At 44.2% G+C, this 20,598-nt stretch overlaps 1 protein-coding gene across 3 annotated transcripts in view; it reads left to right on the plus strand.

Moving 5' to 3' along the window:
• The first annotated feature begins 471 nt into the window (after positions 1–471).
• LOC147603845 (branched-chain-amino-acid aminotransferase-like protein 2) overlaps positions 472–20,598 on the plus strand; it is a 95,273-nt gene continuing 75,146 nt past the window's right edge. For 2 of the 3 annotated variants that reach the window (XR_015265485.1, XM_086795772.1), the window contains exons 1-3: positions 472–656; positions 966–1,064; positions 1,273–1,344. Coding sequence is in view for 1 of the 3 variants with exons in the window: in XM_086795772.1 (XP_086651898.1) it covers positions 522–656; positions 966–1,064; positions 1,273–1,344 (306 nt within the window). In the remaining 2 variants the exon portion in view is untranslated. The remainder of the gene's footprint in view (positions 657–965; positions 1,065–1,272; positions 1,345–20,598) is intronic. The other variant, XM_086795773.1, reaches the window with a different exon arrangement.

A 20,598-nucleotide genomic window follows, 5' to 3' on the forward strand; every position in this document is an offset into this window, starting at 1 on the left:
AGGACTGCTATGTTTGAGGATGGGAGGAGTGCCATGTTCGAAGATGGGAGGAGTGCGAAGATCCTCGTGTGGTCGATACCTTGGGGTAGACTAAGGTGTTGATTAATTAAAGGGCTATTGAGCTTGATTAATTAATTAATATGTGGCTAGCCTTATCATAATATAAAATATAATATATGTTAATAAGGTAACCTGAAATATAATAACCTTCAATATAATTAAAGGGCTATTGAGCTTGATTAATTAATTAATATGTGGCTAGCCTTATCATAATATAAAATATAATATAAGTTAATAAGGTAACCTGAAATATAATAACCTTCAATATAATTAAAGGGCTATTGAGCTTGATTAATTAATGAATACGTGGCTAGCCTTATCATAATATAAAATATAATATAAGTTAATAAGGTAACCTGAAATATAATAACCTTCAATATAATAAAGTAAGGTATAAAAGTAAGAAGCCAGAAGTAGTAGTCAGTCACCTTTGGCAACGTTAGACTTGCAGCAAAGACAAAATGAGCAGCACAATTGATTCGCAACAGATCAATGATCATATTAATAATGTTGATCCTTCAACACAAACTGAAGTCATCCATGCTTGGTCCGGCCCTCGATCCCTCAGCACTAGCCTCATGTACTCCTTCGCACAGGTAAAAAAAGTATTCATTACTTCATTTTTTGGGGAAAAATTCAACCTGATTAGGCATTCTTCTTCAGCTCAATTTCGTTTTTAGCACAATGTCTCCGAGAAATGTTTGCAGATTTGATTTTCTTGGTTTCGGGGAAAATTTCGAGAAAATGAGGCCCTCAAATTTCTCTTTGATCCGCTCAATAAATCTAATGTTGTTCGTATTTTTATTTTGGGTTCTTTTTTAGAGAAAATAATTTCCTTCAGCTGAATGATTTTGATGCTGCTGGCGTTCAAAAACTAAAATAATTCTGTCCTTTTTACCCAACAGAGGGATGATACAGAAGTTGTTGATGAACCCCTCTACGCCCACTACTTGCATGTTAGTGGAGCTCAGAGGCCTTATAGGGAAGAGCTTTTAGCAAAAATGGTAAAATTTTGAAAAAATTTCCCCTATTTTTTAGTCAAAAAGGAAAAAATAAAATCTATTTTGTTTGACGAAGATCTGCTAAAGGTTTGGTGATAATGACATTTTAATCATATTTTAATGAGCAATCTAGCTAATTCTGGGGTTTATCTAGCTAGTAATGAGGTGATTGTGTGATTTTCATTAAAATTTCAATGAAACATCTGCACAGGAAACTGATGGCAACAAAGTCTTTCATGATGTGATAATGGGGCCTGGTCAAAAGAGGTACCGATACTGTAAGGTTTGCACCCCATTTCTGTTTTTTTCTTTCACCTTATACCTTTGTATCTTAGCTCAAACAATATCCTAGGCAGGTCTAAGGTTCTAAGGTTCTTCATTTTTTGTTGAAATAAGAGTAAAGTTAAAAAACATAATTTACATTGAAAACGTTGTCATAAAGAAGATCATCTGCTCCCTCAAGTGATTATCCCTTCCCACTTCTTGTTCCGAAGAGGAAGGAGAAGGCTGATGCAATGTATCCCTACCCTTATAGAAAATCTGTAGATAGAATTGGGGTAAAACCAAGCAATAGGGCCTCACTTAACATACATAGGTTTATCCTGAAACGGCCAATGAGACATGCAATAGAACACTAGCCTTTGCAACTCCAGATGAAATGTTGATCTTAGTCAATAGCAGCTGAACGTCTAGGGCATGGTGGATCTATTCCAAAAATTGCTCTCCACTGGTTAATCAGAAGTCCACCATACAAGAAAAGCCACAAGAAAAGAGAGATCTGCCTCCCCTTATAAGAATGCCAGAGTCTATGTGAGATCTTTGTATTGCTGGAGTAATCTCGTATGCGTTCTGAGCGCAGGAATCCTCTGCAAAGCTAGCTTAGCTTTCTTGACATATATTCAAAGAAGGGAAACCTCCTCGTAGTGTTGTTAGCATCAATCCACTTCCACTCTCCCAGGTCTCAATGAACATAATGGATGGAACAATCCTAGTCATAAAATTGAATCACATGCAGAAGACTCGAGTAGGCTCAATGTACCAATGTCTCCTCAAATGGCCTATTTTCCTGACAGGCTTTCTAAGAGCTCCAAAAATTGGCTATTGGTCAGCCGAGTGTTCCAATCTCCATCCCGACTAAGAGCCCCTGCTCGGCTCCAAAGAGTACTAAGCACATGAAGAGGTACTCCAATCTGAGAACCAAACCCTATCCATTAGGGAGACAAATCATGGTAGCTGGTGGAAGGTATCGCAATCCAGTCTAAAGAGGAATGGTTGATTCAATCCGCTCAATATGTATGTGGCTCCCACGTAAGTGCTGGGGACTCAGGCACCTCCTAATCGTCTGAAAGGCTTTTGGAAAATTTCCAAGATCTGTTTGAAGAGGTGGGACCTCTCCAATATTAACCACTGCATACAACTAGATGCACCCAAGTCATCTCTAACGAAATCATTCCGCATGATGGGCTGCTTGTCTTCCTCTACTGCTGAGCCTAGTAATCATTGGCTCGGGAAGGTTCTTATGTTGTGCCACACTTTGCCAATAGCTGATAAAAGAGGAGAGGAGAACATGATGTAATCTGCCTCTTAGAAAATCCAACGTGTCCTGTGCATGTTAAATATTAATAGTGATTAATGTGGGAATAAACAAGTGCTAGGTGGTTGAGTAAACTAGCCCTGAATGTAAGCCTTAAATAAAGCGGTTCCAATGTGTGTGAACAAACGCTAGTATGTACAAGTCTCTTGTGTAGGAATAGCCTCTTAAAAGGCATATGTGGTGGCATCATATTTGGCACATGTGGTGGCATCATACTTAGAATATGTGGTGGAATCATATTTAGCAGATGTGGTGGCATCACATCTAGCATATGTAATGAGGTCTCTCCTATAAAAAGGACCTAGTTCTATAATGAATATATGCTTTCCACTACATCTTGTACTCCCAACAATCCCTTTAGCTTGTGATGATCATCTTGTTGATTATCATGTCTCTTCCTCTTATCCCCACTATTGTGTGGTTGCACTTAAGACACTAGCCAACAATGCATCCCAAGACTTCCACTGTGGTGTACACTTCGTGAGTCGTAATATGGTATATGAAAAAGTTCTGCAAAGGCTGTATTCTTGGAAGCCACTCTGTAACCACTAGCTTCCTTACACAAGTTGTTTGGTTCAATAATATTCAGTCCCCCCACCTACGTTGGGCAGATGATGGTATCTAGATTCCATGCAACCCTGGCATGTGTATCTGAATTCTGATGTTCCATCCGGTCTTGATCACAAAAAGTTCTTAATCAATCTCCTCAACTAGCCAATGCAGCATTTTCTTGAACTAGCCAATGCAAGCATGTGAAAAACACTAGGAGGATTGTGGATTACAACCATCAATGCATCGTGATCCGAATGGCACCCTGGAGCACATCTGGGGGTGTAGTGTAGTGAGGCACCGGTCACCCTACCAACGGAGAGACCATTTGCTCTATCTAGACGGATCTTGTTCACACCTTTTGGAAGCAATCGGTGCCATGAGTTCGGTAGCAACCATTAGGCATCCTTCTTTCACACTTGGAGCCTAGGCCCTCTTTCTTATCTGAGTGGATTGCGGTGCCACTTGGCATTATATGCTCCCAATGTGGCCTCCACTCTCCTTCCCCCTTTCTTTTTCTATTTTGCACGTTTTACCTTATATAAGAGGGTTGTAGTATGCTTGCGAATAAGCACTTTGATTTCTACTTATAGATGCTTGAGGGGGAAAACAGAGAAAAATATCAACAAGATGCAATGAACCAAGGTGTTGCTCCTAGTTTGCAAAAGTAACTTTGGAAGCCATTGACAACATGTAGTGTATGTAGGCAAAAGTCACAAGATGAAGGATCTTTTAGAGCACAAAACTTCTAAACTCAAATTGCACAATGGGAGATAGAGAATAGTCCTATATTGTTGATGTGATGCAATACATGGTGAAGACTGATACCCGTGTGCTCTGGTGAAAGGGAGCTTTGATGGTTGATCCGAACCGCTGAGATGGGAGTTGTATGCTAATAGGATCTAGGGAATGAACTCACAGTGATGATTGTGAAAAAGGGGTTGGCCGTGTGGAAGCGTGCTTAATGATGATTAACGCAAAGAAATAAAGATTAACGCTAATCACATGCTCATGAACACAAGGAAGTAGAGAGAAGGAGAAGAGAGAGACTCTTTACCTAACCTACTTCTACTATATATTACTGAATGAATGATTAATTACAATGATTGTCATAGATCCAATGTAGATCTAGACTATGAATGCTATGAATGAACTTATGCTTATTGTCCTTAATGGAAAACGCTGATTTGGAGATGTACTTGGCTGATCCAAATTGTTAGGCTGCATGTCCTTGGTCTTGGCTCTGCAATCTTTGTCTTTGAATGAATAGAAATGACCATGACTTGTCTTTATATAGGGATTTGATAGCAAGTCGTAATCAGGTCGGTTTTCACTTTTCAGGCCATAAAAAGTCATAAAAAATGTCATAGAATGTGTTCATATTGTGCCCATAATATGTCCTAACCATTGGTGCATGTCTTGGGCACCTCCGGGCACCTAAAGGGCCACCAAATTGACTCCAAACTGCCCATATACGACCTTTAACTTTGCCCTTAAGGCGGCTGTAAGGAATAATCATGTCTACATGGCACCGGATTAAGGTGTGCATGTGACATTCCCTCTTGCTAAGCTTGGAGCTGGGGTGCACATGATGCGTCTTTGCTCTCGTTGATTTGACTGCGGACTGTATCTCCCATATGGTGTCTCCACCACTATCTCCTCAAGAATCTTCTCCTCCTCGTCAATGGATTCGGAGATAATTGTGGGAACCTCGCAAATTGTCACCTCCTCGATGGCTATTATGATCTCGGAAACTCGCATGGAATCTGGAATTGTTTGTGGCTCTGTATGCTCGAACAATTGTACCTCTTGGTTGACCTCGACCTACGGATCCGACACAATTTCTAGTGCCTCTTTGGTATCACTTTGACTCATCATGGCGAAAAGCTTCTTTATTTCTTTCCAATACTCTTCTTCACGTCTTTTGTCGTCTTTTCTTCTTTGTCTTGCTTCTTCTAAGTTCTTCACGTTGTTCCCTTTGGCGATCCTGGTCTTCACATTCTTGTTGGTAAATGAATGAATGATTAATTACAATGATTGTCATAGATCCAATGTAGATTCTATATTGTATACGTGGGGCGCCCATGACATGACTACGTAGGTCCATGGTTATAGTTGGCCACCATCCACGGGTGCAAACTCGGCCCATAGAGAACTACTAGAAACTGCCACGTAGTTCTCTACCTCCCACGGCCATCCAAGTTCATCTTGGGCCCACAATGTCAGGACAATATGTCCAAGAGTAAAGTCTACCTACTCCATGTGGAAGGGTCCACTATAGCATGTAGCCTATTTGGTAGTATGCCAAATCTAATCTAAGTTGTCTCTAAACCATTTGGCCTTCTAGTCACCATTCCATGTGAATACAAGGGAATGCTTGGTCTGCTCAACCATGGCTATTACTCATAATGAGGGCCGTACAAACATGAGCTAGGTGCGTGTGCAACACAACTTGAGGGTAAAACATTTGTTTTCAACAACTAGGTTGAATCCTAGACAACTTTAGTAAAGAAGCTTTTTACATACACTTAGGAAAATTGGTGCTGACATGGAAGATGTGTCAATTTCAACCCGATAGTCCAAATATGGGGGTTGCCTGCTCAATCTAGGTAAAACCAAGGTCAACATTCCAAGTAGTCTGTTTGAGTCATTGCTCCTAAACTGAGCCAATTTGTGCCAATTAATTAGTGCACGAGCAACTAGAGAAAATTTGTCAATTGTCACCCAAAAACAGCATAGGCAAAGATGGGAGGTCTCTAGGAACATAGTAGTGTCATCAACAAGCTCAGAATTCGTCAATTGTCACTTGCACGAGCAACTAGAGAGAATTCGTCAATTGTCACCCAAAAACAGCATAGGCAAAGATGGGAGGTCTTTAGGAACATAGTAGTGTCATCAACAAGCTTAGAATTCAGGTCCTTTATTGTCTCAATAGTTACTGCAATCTTGAAATTGGTACCCTAGAGTAGAGATAGATTCTCATAGCTTCTACTGCCAATTTGATATGGCGGATGTAAGAAACTGAAAATTAAGGTTTTTACAGTAAACCTTATTGTTCAATGTTGCTGCTTATTGAATTAGGGTTTTTTGCTGTAAACCTTAATTTTCAGAATCTTCCAAAGGCTTTCTGCAACCTTGAGCTTGTTCATTTTAATTTTCCAAATGGAATAAATAGACTTATCTAGCTCCTCATCCAAATCATGCAACTCATTAGTAGATGCCATGTAACATGCGGAAGCTTATAGACAAGGATTATACTTTGATTAACGGTGTCATGTGCAAGAAATGTGCATGCTCATTTCTAGGAGCTAATCTTTGATAGGCAGCAGGAAAAGACAGGTTTTGGGCATGAGCTGGGCACTTTGGTGTGCAGCAGAACCCCAGATTGGAACAAGAGCCCCTCGGCTGTAGCTACAAAGCTGGCCGACATGATATTCAGGTCGGGTTCAGGATGATGCTTGCCGATAGCAGCAGGTCAGTCAGGTGTCATGCACCAAGAAGCGCTATAAAAGGGGCTATGCCCATTGCTTAGAGGCATTCACTCTTTTAGGTAGTCGGATCAGTAGATTAGGACTCTATGAGTCAAGACCTCCTTTTGATGAGGCAGCCTATGGCTGCAAGACTTGTACTTCCTTTGTGATATGCAGCGGAAGTCTTTGTATTGGAAGATCCTGTCACACAAATGCTCACACCGTCTTCTGTATCCTGAGTTTCGTGAGTTTAGCAATCCACTTTAATACTTCAAACTTTAAAGAGAGATGAGAGAGGGATATGAGAACTGTACACCAGATTGGGTCCCGAATTACCCACTGAAGGGCCCCCTATCCCGATAACGAGATAGTATTTGCTTTATTTCTTTAGAGAGAATGACTGTGGACTGTAGATAAGCCAAACGCAAGATCTCGGAGGATCGGAGATTGGATGAGTTGTACACGGTTGTAGAAACACCTCGATGACCTGATCTCGACCCTATGCACTCTTCCCAATGGCATGAGGAAGGGCTGCACACGTGAGGCTGAGAAAAGGAGATGGTGGACTGTTCTAAGCTATGTTAGAATGCTGTAAATGCTTATTTATGAATGCTGTGTTGCCTTCACCAGATGACTGCTGCATGTATGGATGATGCACAGAAGGCGGGGTACTGCTGTAGAACTGATGCAAGACCAGAAAACGTAGGCTGTAGGACTGAAACGCAGGCTGTACTGCTGCTGTTGGACAGAAACGCAGGTGTGTTGCTGCTGGACAGAAACGCAGATGAGTACAGCTGCTACTGGACAGAATACGCAAGTTGTAGGTGTTGCAGATCTGTAAACGCAGGTCTTCTTGCTGATTTAGGGGGCTGATCTGATGCTGAATGCAGGTGCCTATGGCTGTAGGTGCTGCTGAACTGCAGGCCATGGCTTCCAAGTAGTCCGCCAATAACTGGGGGTACTCCTGGAAGAACTCCTCGTCGAGCCATACGGCTTCGTGGGTGCCTTGATCTCGGAATTTCGTATAGAACTGATGAATCCGTCGACCGGAACCATGCTTCCATCGATGAAGAAGGATCTGCTCAGGCTCAATAACTTCTGCCTCGTCTACCACGTCTGGCTGCTGTTCATCTGAAACATCAAACACTTCTGGAGCAACATATGGTTTTAGCCAAGAAACATGGAAAACATCATGCATTGTTCAACTGGCAGGCAACTTTAACTTCATGGAGACATCACTTAACTTCTTAACTATTGGAAAAGGGCCAAAACTACAGAATGAAAGCTTGGGACAACGTTTGCCCACTTGTTTCAATCTCTGTTTCATAATACGCAAATAGACCCAATCCCCTTCTTTGAAGTGGACATCTCGTCTAGACTTATTTGCCTGTCTGCTATATGCTTTCTGAGCTTTGGTCAAGCAAGCGGTCCTTGACTGACTCAATGATCTCGGAAAATGCTTTCGTGGTTTTATTAGCCTCTAAAGATGGAGACACCATTCTCGTCAAAAGAGAAGGAAAATGGCGACCAAAGGCTACTTCATATGGAGTCCGTCCGACACTGGATGAATGAGTGTCGTTCAAGATAGCTTGAACCAATGGAAGATAATGTTCCCATTTGGACTACTGGTCATGACAGTATGACTTGAGGACATCAAAGGCCAACTGGTTATAAATTTTTGTCTGGCCATCTATCTGGGGATGGAATGCACTAGACAACTGCAACTTAGTTCCAAAGTTTTCAAATAATGCCCTCTAGAAATGCGAGGTAAACTTGGAATCTCTATCTGATGTTATGGTGCTAGGCAAACCACAAATTGGATACCAATGCTTGAGAAACAGACGGGCTACGTCCTCGGCTGTGGCCATATGCTTGCATGGGATGAGCATGCAGAATTTACCAAAGCGATCCACTATGGTAAAACACTGAGTGTTACGGGATCCAGTGGATGCTGGTAGAGGCCCTACAAAGTCCATAGATATGTCGATGAAAGGTTCGTCGGGAATAGGCAAAGGTTGAAGTAAACTTGTCTTCTTTGTATGGGGAACCTTGACTTTTTGACAAATCTTACAGGCTTGTATATGTGCGTAGACATCACGCCTCATCTTTGGCCAATAAAAGGACCGTTCTAATTTCTCGAGGGTACTGTTGATACCCCTATGTCCTCCAACTAAGGAGTCATGGGCATCGTGGAGAAGAGCGGAACGCTTTTTCCGAGTAACACAGACGGTTCTTGTAGAACAACCAACCGTTCTGTACTGAATAGTGGCCAGGCTCAAAAGTGAGGGCCAAACCATACTGAGTACCAAACTCAGGGGAGTCAACATATTGGTCTTTCATACTATCCAAGTCCTTCCCCGTGATTTCGAGAATGGTAGATTCTTGGACTGCCTGGATGCTGGACTTTCGACTGAGAGCATTTGCTACTGGGTTATGCTTACCAGGGATGTATTCAATTATACCTCCAAACTGTTGGAAAATTTGACTCCACCTGGCCTGTCGATCACTCCACTGGGCACTTGGCATAGTCTGAAGCCACTTAAGTGCTCGGTGGTGTGTTTTCATTGTGAAAGCTTGTCCATAAAGAAAAGGCTTCCAATGTTTGAGCGTTGTGATCACACCCAAAAGCTCTTTGTCATATACCAAATAATTCTTTTCGGCGACATCCAACTTTCTACTATAATATGCCATGGGTCTATTGTCCTGCTGGAGGACTGCACCTATGGCTACATTGTTGGCATCGGTGATGACCTCGAAAGGTTCGTCCCATGATGCTAACTTTAATACAGGTGCTTCTGAGGCAGCTTTCTGGAGTGCACGGAATGCATCAAGCGCCTTACCTGTAACTGAGACTTTCTGCTTGCGAGTCTTCACCCCCTTGAGCAAGTCGGTAAGAGGTGCTGCAAGGTTGGAAAACTGATGGACATGGGTACTATAGGCCTGACAAAGACCTACGAATGAACGGATTTCTCGGGCGGTCTTAGGAATGTCCCAATCTAAGATCTCCTGAACCTTTGATGGGTCCAGTCTAATCCCATCGTAACCGATGATGTAGCCCAAATACTGAACTTCCTCAACACCAAAGACAGACTTTTTGGCGTTTATGTAGAGCTGATTATCTCGCAAAAGTTGCAAGACTTTCTCCACATCTTTCCCATGCTGCTTCGCAGTGGCTGAGAAGACTAGTATGTCATCAAGGAATATGAAAACACACTTCCCAATGTGGACTGCGAAAATCCTAGACATCATCTTATTGAACGTTGCGGGTGCATTTGTAAGCCCAAAAGGCATGACTACGAACTCGTAGTGACCACGCTCTGTCTGAAAAGCTGTTTTTGGAATGTCAGCTTCAAGAATGCGGACCTGATGGTAACCACTCTTGAGGTCGATCTTAGTGAAAAACTTAGCACCGTCTAAACGCTCCAAAATGTACTCTATCCTGGGCATAGGAAACTTATTCTTGATAGTGAGTTTGTTTAATGACCTGTAGTCTACACAAAGACGTGCAGACTTGTCCTTCTTTTGGACAAATAGGATAGGTGCAGCAAATGGGGAGAAATCTGGTCTTCAGGTCATGGACAAAGATGTCCCAGTCAAAGGCTGTGACACCTGTGGCCTGGTCTGTATGAATACTAGACCAATGCTGCCACCAAGTGACTGCCTCACTAGTGAGATGGGGAGCCGCTAGGTGGACTTTGTCTTGAGGGTCTGTGATCCTAGCTAAACGAAAATGAGCATTAAACTGATGAATAAATTGATTAATTGATGAATGATTACACTTACCATCATACTTACTGAAGTTTGGTTGATTGCGAATGATGGTGGTTGATGCTGCTGCGGACTGCTGGCTGGTGACACCTATGATTGGGGAGACTGAGGAGAGCTGCTCATACCTCAAGTGTATGGCCTCCTTTTCCCGTTGGTGCTCGAGTAACATACGTTCTCGATCAAGCTCACGTTGGTGTTCCCGAGCGGCGAGTTCAGCCTGACGCCGGTCTTTGTCGATCCTGCGTTGGGCTTCCTCATAGTCCCGTCTTTCTGCTTTTTCTCTTTTCCTTCGGGCCTTGTCCTCTCTCCTTTGTTGTTCCATCTGAAAGAAGAGGGAGATGTAGTCGGGTGCTGCTGGAGGTGTAGAGGGACGTGCTGCTACTGCCACCAAGAGTTGGAGACGCTCCATGAGCAGCTGGTTCTGAGCTCTAAGAAGAGCTATGGTGTCTACTGTAGGCGGAAGAACATGGTCTCCTTCGGGGGAGACGTCTTGTGGCTGATGAGTACTCTCTTCTGTAGACATGATGCTGAAGTCGGTGGTCGTGCCGGAACGCAATCTAACCATCCAAGGATGCCCCCACGCTAGGATACGGTGTGTGTGGACAATCTGAATCTGATACCAATGTGATATGCAGCGGAAGTCTTTGTATTGGAAGATCCTGTCACACAAATGCTCACATCGTCTTCTGTATCTTGAGTTTTGTGAGTTTAGCAATCCACTTTAATACTTCAAACTTTAAAGAGATATGAGAGAGGGATATGAGAACTGTACACCAGATTGGGTCCCGAATTACCCACTAAAGGGCCCCCTATCTCGATAACGAGATAGTATTTGCTTTATTTCTTTAGAGAGAATGACTGTGGACTGTAGATAAGCCAACGAAGATTGGCTGAGCTGTACACGGCTGTAGAAACACCTCGATGACCTGATCTCGACCCTATGCACTCTTCCCAAGGGCATGAGGAAGGGCTGCACACCTGAGGCTGAGAAAAGGAGATGGTGGACTGTTCTAAGCTATGTTAGAATGCTGTGTTACCTTCACCAGATGACTGCTGCATGTATGGATGATGCACAAAAGGCGGGGTACTGCTGTAGAACTGATGCAAGACCGAAAACGCAGGCTGTACTGCTGCTGGTGGACAGAAACGCAGGTGTGTTGCTGCTGGACAGAAACGCAGATGAGTACGGCTGCTGCTGGACAGACTGCTGGACAGAATACGCAGATGAGTACGGCTGCTGCTGGACAGAGAATACGCAGGTTGTAGGTGCTGCAGATGTGTAAACGCAGGTCTTCTTGCTGATTCAGGGGGCTGATCTGATGCTGAATGCAGGCGCCTATGGCTGTAGGTGCTGTTGAACTGCAGGCGTTGGATGAACAGGGCTGGTTGAAGCAACCTCAAGCACTCCAAGAGCTGGATGAGACTAGTCTAGTGCTGAAGGCAAGGGAAACTCCTAGGGCTGAGGAGGAAAGCTCTTAGCACACTGAAGACTGAATGAGAAACTAAGCCCTATGCAAGCCTATTTATACTAACTGGAGGTTGGTCAAGTTGGCTGGTCATTTAATAAAGTTTATATTTATAAATGACAATAAATGCTAAATAAATACTATAAAATATGGAAAAAATACCAGATAAATCCTAGTAAATTCCCGAAGGCTTCTGGGATGTTCTAAATGATGCACAGGCATATGAATGCATATTATGCAGGATGTGGGATGTTCTAAATGATGCACAGGCATATGAATGCATATTATGCAGGATGCAGAGTGCTTTCTGATGCAAAGCCTAAGGCTTCTACTGACTCTAAATGCATGAATGATTCTCTCCAAGTGGGTTAAGGGACTTGACTGACTGACTGACCCGCTAAGGCTGAGGAATGACCTACGTAGCTCGTGCCTGACTTATCCTGGACTGAGGATGTACAATGGGGTCGCAAATATCATCCTACTGGGTTCTAATACTGTACAACTGTTGCACTTTGGATGATGAGCCATCTTGTCACCATGCACTGAGTGCAGAGTGCATGTGACATCCTTTTTGTACATTATGAATATACTGAATACTTACCTGTCTTTCTCTCTCTTCTCTATCTTCTGTATGCATTTTGCATCAAGCATGTTCTAGGATGGTGTTTAGGGCTGAAAGAAGACTCCAAGAATTCCACATGTGACAAATGGGATTCAGCACCTTCAACCTTGACGATGAATAGCACAATATGAAGAGGAGAGAGAGAGAGAGAGAGAGAGAGAGAGAGAGAGAGAGAGAGAGAGAGGGTGGGTGGGGGGGGGTGGGGGGCGGAAGAGTACACAGTATTGGGTCCCAAATACCCTCCTAAGGGCCCCCACCAGTTGTCTAGTGTGTTTGCTTTCATTGCTGAATGTAGATTGACTGTATGGCTGTAAATCAGCCTGCTGATGACAACATGGGATCACATCGAGCCCTGGAAGGGGCTACTTGACCTGGCCATCTTCTTCCCCACATGCTGGACAAAACCTGGCTGGCATCTTCCCTGACCATGACGTTCTCAAGGGCAGCGTTTTGCTTCAGCCCTGCTGGGACAGGAGCACCTATATATAGGGGTATGTGGGCTGCTTCTACAGACCGACTGCATGAAGAGAAGGCTGACCAGAAAAATAGGACAAATAAATCATTCAATGATGTGTTTTCACTCTTATGGCCTGCTACACTTGGGTGCCTAGGCCTGGCTGCCTACGTGGGTCCCTAATGAGCCATGGGCAAGCCACCAGGTCTGCCCAAAGTGCCACAAGCTGTCCTTAGCCCTGATTTTGTCCATAATCCCCTTGTTGGTGCTGCTAGTTACCATTCAAATATAGGTTTGCACACATTGTGCTCCTGGACAGTGATCCTATGACCTAGACTAGACTTGACAGGTGCCCGTACAGTACTAACACCATGTGCGCTTGAAACGTTGCAAAAGAATCTGTCCTGGAACCATCACTTCGGCTTCGTCGAGGATATGGGGTTCTGGTTCATCTTGGACATTTGAGGGAAGAGGTCCGTTATAGTGCTTCAGCCAACTGACATGAAACACATCATGCGTAGTTCAACTGTAAGGGTGCTTCAACTTCATGGACACCTCATTGATCTTCTTGACAATGGGAAAAGTTCCGAAGCTCCAAAAAATGTTCCCATTTACCTTGCTAGTCATGTACGTAACACTTCAGCACATCGAACGCCAACTCATTGTAGATCTCTGTTTGGCCGTCCGTTTGTGGATGGAATGCATTGGAAAAATTCAGCGGAGTCCCAAAATTATGCCCTCCAAAAATGACTTGTGAACTTGGAGTATCATGGTATGATACTATGGTCCTAGGTGTGCCACTGATTGGGTACCAATGTTGGATAAAAAGCTCAACTACGTTAGCCCTGCAAGGAATCATCATAATAAATTTACTGAAACGATCGACTATCGTAAGACACTGCATGTTATGTTTACATCGACTAGGAGGCAAATTTGTCATGGAATCCATAGATATGTCCTGAAAAGGTTTGTCAAGAATTGGCAATGGTTGTAACAACCTAGCTTTCTTTCCATGAGACGCTTTTACCTTTTGACAAATTTTACATTTACCTTCTGACATACGTGAATACATCTTGGGCTGGCCCTTCAAAGAGTATTTGGGACCCTATCCTGTGTACTCTCTCTCTTTCTCTCTTTTCTATTACATTGTGCCATCGTCAAGAACCAAGGTGCTGAATAAGCTTCCGCATGTTACAGTGGTATCAGAGCTTTGTCTTTTGGTGAAGAGATTTAACCAAGAAAAAAAGTTTTTTTTTTTCGCTTCTGTGGTTGGTTTTTATACCACTAGCACTCCCCATTCTGGTGTGACTCCTATCCCTCAAAGGATGGTTGGTTTATAGCCTCAGGAAGTGACCGGATACGTCTCCCACACACATAGTTGATGGTTTATTTGTAGTTATTTTATAGCCTCCGGAACTGGCCGGACATGTGTCCCACACACATTATTTGCGGTCAAGGCAAAACTTGACCACTCCCACTATGGCGAAATCTGACGTGAGAGAGAACTCCAGGCCCCTGAAGAAACTGTTTCTTCTATAGCGACTACATCAAGAAGCCAAGTTGCCAGTGGTGATATAAACGCCATGTTCCAGGATTTGATGCGTATCATAGCGCACCAAGGGGAACAAATGTTGGAGTACAAGGCTGCGGTACAGGCCTTGGAGAAGTGGATACCTCTTCACCTCGTCATCCATTCCCACCCCTTTTCCTCCACTAGTTACCCCTTCTGAGACCCCTTCCTAGATCTTTGCTTCGGCTACCTCCATTGCGGAGTTAACACAATAGTCCCGTGCTTTACATGATTTACAAGTACAGGAGTTAGAGCTTTGCATTGTAACATGCAGTGGAAGTATTTGTAATTAAGGATCTTGTCACACAAGTCTCACACCGTCTTTTGTATCTTGAGTTTTGCGAGTTTAACAATCCACTTTTATGACTTCAAACTTCAAGAGATCTAGAGAGAGAGAGACTGTACACCGTACGGGGTCCCGAATTACCCACTGAAGGGCCCCCTATGATGCCCTATCCTGTTACCGGAATAGTATTTGCTTTTATTACTTTGAAGAGAATGACTTTGGACTGACGATAAGCCAAACGCAAATCTCAGAGGACCAGAGTCGGGCTGAACTGTACACGGCTGTAGAAGCACCAATAATGACCGATCTCGCATGCAGGTTACCTTCACTGAAGTGCTGTAGCAAAGCGATGATGATATAGATGCTGAAACCTGGTTGCAAGCAGAAAACGCAAGGCCTTCTGATGGGCTGAATGCTGTGAATTGTTGCGTTTTGTTGATAGAAGCTGAATGCTCATTCGTTGATGCTCCTAGATGCTGTAGGATGAAACGCTGGCTGAAAATGCTGAAGGCTGAAGTGATCTATGGGCTGAATGGTCAATCGTTTATGCTCCTTGTGCTGAAGGCTCAGATGCTTGAATGCTTGATGGCTGAATTATGAGATATCTGATATGTGAGTGAAGAGTGCTAGGGCTGGTCGGTTGGTTGTAGGGTTGGCCGACTGGTCACTAATTGCTACACGACTGAATACCATGAGATAAATGGCCTAATAATAGTTAATGATGGTATTTAAATGCTGGAAAAATATAGGATAAGTGCCAAATAATTAGGATAAAATACTATATGATATCGTAAGGCTTCTGCAATGTTCTAGATGATATGATGTACATGCACATGGAATGAATGCTATGCACAATGCAAACATGTCCTGATGCAAACACTAAGGCTTCTAAGACATCTAGATGCATGAATGATTCTCTCCAAGTGGGTTAAGGACCTTTGACTGACTAACTGACTTACTATGGCTGAGGAATGACCTGCGTAGCTCGTGCTTGACATATCCTGGACCGAGGATTACAATGGGGTCACGGCGTACGGCAAATATCATCCTAAAGGCCGCCAAGCTAAGCAGGAGGGAATGTCACGTGCACTCTACACTGTAGTGCATGGTAACAAGATGGATCATCATCATCAGTGCAACATCGTACAGTATTAGCACCAGGTTCATGGCTTCCAAGTAGTCTGCCAACAACTGGGGGTACTCTTGAAAGAACTCCTCGTCCGGCCAAACGACTTCGTGGGTACCTCGATTCCAGAACTTCGTATAGAACTGACGGAGTCTTCAACCGGAACCATGCTTCCAATGATGAAGAAGCATCTGCTCAGACTTAAGAACTTCTAACTTCTGCTTCGTCTACCACGTCCGGCTGTTGTTCATCTGAAACATCAAACACTTCTGGTCCAACATATGGTTTTAGCCAAGAAACATGGAAAACATCATGCATTGTCCAACTGTTAGGCAACTTTAACTTAATGGAGATATCACTTAGCTTTTTAACTATAGGAAAAGGTCCAAAACGACGGAAAGAAAGCATGGGACAAAGTCTGCCCACTTGTTTCAATCTCTGTTTCGTGATATGCAAATAGACCCTATCTCCTTCCTTAAAGTGGATATCTCGTCTATACTTATTTGCCTGTTTGTGAACTGAATAATGGCTAGGCTCAAAATTGAGGGCCAAACTGGGTTGAGTACCAAACTCTGCGGAATCGACATGCGGATTGGTCATGCGATCTAAGTCTTTTGTAGAGATTTTAAGAATGGTACCGTATGGGGTCTCGAATTGCCCACTGAAGGGCCCCCTATCCTGTTATCGGAATAGTATTTGCTTTTATTACTTTGAAGAGAATGACTTTGGACTGACGATAAGCCAAACTCAATATGTCAGAGGACCAAGAGTCGGGCTGAACTGTACACAGTTGTAGAAGCATTGATAATGACCGATCTCGAGCCTATGCACTCTTCCCAATGGGATGTAGGATGGTTGCAAATTTGAGGCCCAGATATGGACTGTTTGGGACTGTTCCAGGCTATGAATGAATGCTATAAATGAATGAATGCATGCGGGTTACCTTCACCGAAATGCTGTAGCATTTTGTTGCTCTCCGAGACAAAGCAACAGGCCAAGTGGTTTGGGAAGGCGGAGTGGAGAATGGAGTTTACAAGCTTTCAGTACTCTCTCTCCCAGGTCCTCAGGTTTGTGATGAGTGGCAGTCTGGTAATGGCCACTTGTGTGTGGATACGCTGCAAGTACAGGCTTTCCGGGACCAGATGGTGGATAGCTTACCAGTAGATGGCAGCAGTTGGCAGGAACTTTCTAGTACTGATGTTGGTAGTTCATGTTCGTGAGTCAGAGGAAACTGAACAGGTCACTTATGCTCTGATGTCTCGTAGTATTCGGGACAAAGAACCTCCAATAGTTGAGGATGTTCTTTCCACGGGGACCTTTTGAAAAGCCAGGCAGGTGGCAGGTGCTTACTTGCAGAAGGAGGTGGTTTCTCCAGGCTTTGTGGTTCCGGATTCAGAGGGGGTAGTTTACAGGTTTCAGAAGGCCTTGCGTGGTCTTCATAAGGTTTCTAGGACTTGTTTTTGCACCGTAACAGGTGTTGATCCTTGTGAGCAGTGTGATGTCTTTGTGACTCAGAAGCTGTATGGTTCATTGATCTGGTTGATGGACACCAGATTGGACGGGAGCTTCCTGATGAGGCAATTGAGCTCATGGTTGCGGATGACTCTTTGGGAGGCAGGATTGCGTTTCTTGTGGTTTCTGCGGCATGCGAAGGATCAGGGACTCTTGTACACAGGAGGGGGATTGTTGGATGGAGTCCGACTCCACGGTTGGAGTGACTCAGTTTGGGGAGGAGATCTGGACACGAGGAGATCTACTTTAGGCCCAGGAGCAGTTTTACGGAGTAGTCATCTTTTGCCTTGTCGAGAACAGAGGCAGAGTACCGAGCTGTTTGTGATGCTGTTTGTGAGGTGGTGAGGATGCAGAGGTTGCATAGCAGGTTTGGGCTTCCACTGGAGGAACCCATGGTCATCGAGAGGCACTTTGTTCGTGAACACATCGTTGCTGATGACATCTTGCTAGAGTTCTGGTCGACGGAGGACAGTACGGTGGACCTCTTCATGAAGTCGCTCTCTCAGGATTTGCTCAGGCGACACCCCAGCTCCCTGTGGTTGGTTTCACAGCCAGGAGCTGAGAGGGGGTGTTAGAAGTCATCTCCTGTCTAGATTTATACACCAGGGCCTTTGTTGTGGGTGTGCCCGCCCTTATGAGGTGTTTTATCATTTTTCCTCACTCCCCGCATTTTTCCCCTATTTTTCCCATTTTTTTGTGGCTTGGGAGGCAGCCTTGAGTTGGCAGGAGGATTCTTTTGCTGGCCGACTACATCAGATGTGTGTACTGGAGCTGGCCGACTGTACTTGATGCAGTCGTGGACCCTCAGAGCTGGCCGACTGGCTGCATGCTGCTGGCCGACTGTAGATGTAGTCGTGGAGCCTTTTTCAGCAGGCCGACTGCACATGTGGGGGCATATAAATAGGCCCCCACCCCCATACCACTCAGTGTATCATACCCGGGATTTTCTTGTGTATATCAGAGCAGAGTTACACGCCTACTTCTCTCTCTCTCTTGTGTTGTTTTTTTGCATGCGTTTTTTTGCTCGTGTCCCAGATCTGGTCATCATCTCCGCTGCGTATTCTGACAGATATCTCGTCTAGACTTGTTTGCCTGTTTGTGAATTGAATAATGGCCAGGCTCAAAATTGAGGGCCAAACTGGGTTGAGTACCAAACTCTGTGGAATCGACATGCTGATTGGTCATGCTATCTAAGTTTTTTCCATAGATTTTGAGAATGGTAGGCTCTGAATGGTCTGGATGTGGGTCTATCTACTAAGAGCGTCGGCCACTGAATAATGCTTACCAAGGATTACTTGTTCACTCCTCCAAGCTGGTGGAAGAGCTGACTCCATTTGGTTTGCCAATCACTCCACTGGGCACTTGGCATCGTCGAGAGCCACTTAAGTGCTTGGTGGTCTGTGTTAACTGTGAAAACTCGTCCAAAGAACATGTTTCAAATGTTTGAGTACCGACTGTTGTTCTAGCTTGCCCTTGAAAGTCTTGGAAAGACGATAGAGAAACTTGCTAGAAGGTGCTGCCCTAGGGACCAAATCGATATGATGATCCTCAAGACGAGAGGGTGGGATATTGGGTGGGAGATCATCCATAAGTAAAATGTTTGAATGAGAAAGGAGATTTGCCAACTGAGGGACTGAAGAAGAAGATGAGACATCTGTTATCGATGAGATAGAAGCTGTCTGAGCATAAATCAATGCTCCTTCTACTCCCTTGCGGATAGCTCGTCGGGCCTGGAGATGAGAAATCATAGGAATGCCAAGAATGCTCCTATCCCCCTGAATCATGACAGGCTCAGGAAAACCTTTAGAGATAATAGAGGTGTCCTTTCCCCAATTGGGAATAGGTTTATATTGACGAAACCACTCGATTCCTAAGATCATGTCACACCCCAGAAGAGGCGAGACAATGAAATCTCGTTGGAATAAGGCCTTTTGAACTACAAAGGCAAACTACTGTGCCTTTTGAGATAATGTGGGTGCAGAGACCGGGTGTGAATCCGGCCTTATACAAATGATATGGCACTAATGTACAGCTCATGTTGGTAGCCAATTGGGGAGAGATGGTGTCCTCAGAACTGCCCATGTCAAAAAGGATTATGAACTGGCGGCCCTTGGTAGAGCCATAAGCTCGGATGAGGCTTTTCTGTGCAGCATCGCTCTCACCCTCCTGCTTAGCATCGAATACTACGGATGGCATAGGATGCGTGGAAGGTAAAAGCTGAACTGCATTTGTGGTAGTAGGCGAGGCTGGAGGAGCAAGAGATGTTGCGGCAACTCTCGAAGAAGGGGCTTTGCAGGCTTGCTCCGCTTGCCCATGGTTTGATAGAAAAAACATATGTTTTCTGATTGGTATTTCCTTCGTTCCTTTGGAGAAAGGTAGCCTCCAGTGATGCCTGCTTTAGCCTTTTCTTCAGGGGTTCTCTTAGGCTTGAAGTCCTTATCCTTCTTACCGCCTGAACTAGAGCTATTAGTGCCGTTTACTGCCGTCCTTCTTAGTATCCTTAGAAGATGCATTACCTTTCTCTGGTTGTGCAGTAGATTGCTGTTGCTAGGGACGACTGCTTAGGCTTGCCTCCGTTCATCTTCATTTCTTCATTTTGAGCCAGAGTCAAAGCCCGGTCATATGTATTGGGTTCAAAGTTGCGAACTGTGAACCGGATGTTAGGATCTAATCCACGAATGAATTGATCCATCTTGGCCTGCTTAGATAACCCTAATTGTTGTGCTAAAGTTATAACCTTTCCGGAAAAGTGAAGCACGGGTGACCCGTTTTGTCCGTGTCCATAGAACTCATCTGCCAGGTTGGTCAAATACTGGGGAGGGAGAAATCTGGTCTTAAGGTCATGGACAAACGTATCCCAGTGAAAAGCCGGGACACTTGTGGTTTGGTCTGCATGAAGACTAGACCAATGCTGTCACCAAGTGACTACCTCACCCGTAAGGTGGGGAGCCGCTACGTGGACTCTATCCTGGGGGTCTCTGATCCTAGCTAAAGGAAAAGGAGCATTAAATTGATGAATGAATTGATTAGTTGCTAAATGATCACACCTTACTATCATACTTACTAAAATTTGGTTGAGTTCGGATGACGGTAGTCGATGTCGTGGGTTGCTGGCTGGTG

The sequence above is a fragment of the Cibotium barometz genome, chromosome 63, assembly GCF_041138505.1.
Source record: "Cibotium barometz isolate CiBa-2024 chromosome 63, ASM4113850v1, whole genome shotgun sequence".
Taxonomy (NCBI): Eukaryota; Viridiplantae; Streptophyta; class Polypodiopsida; order Cyatheales; family Cibotiaceae; genus Cibotium; species Cibotium barometz.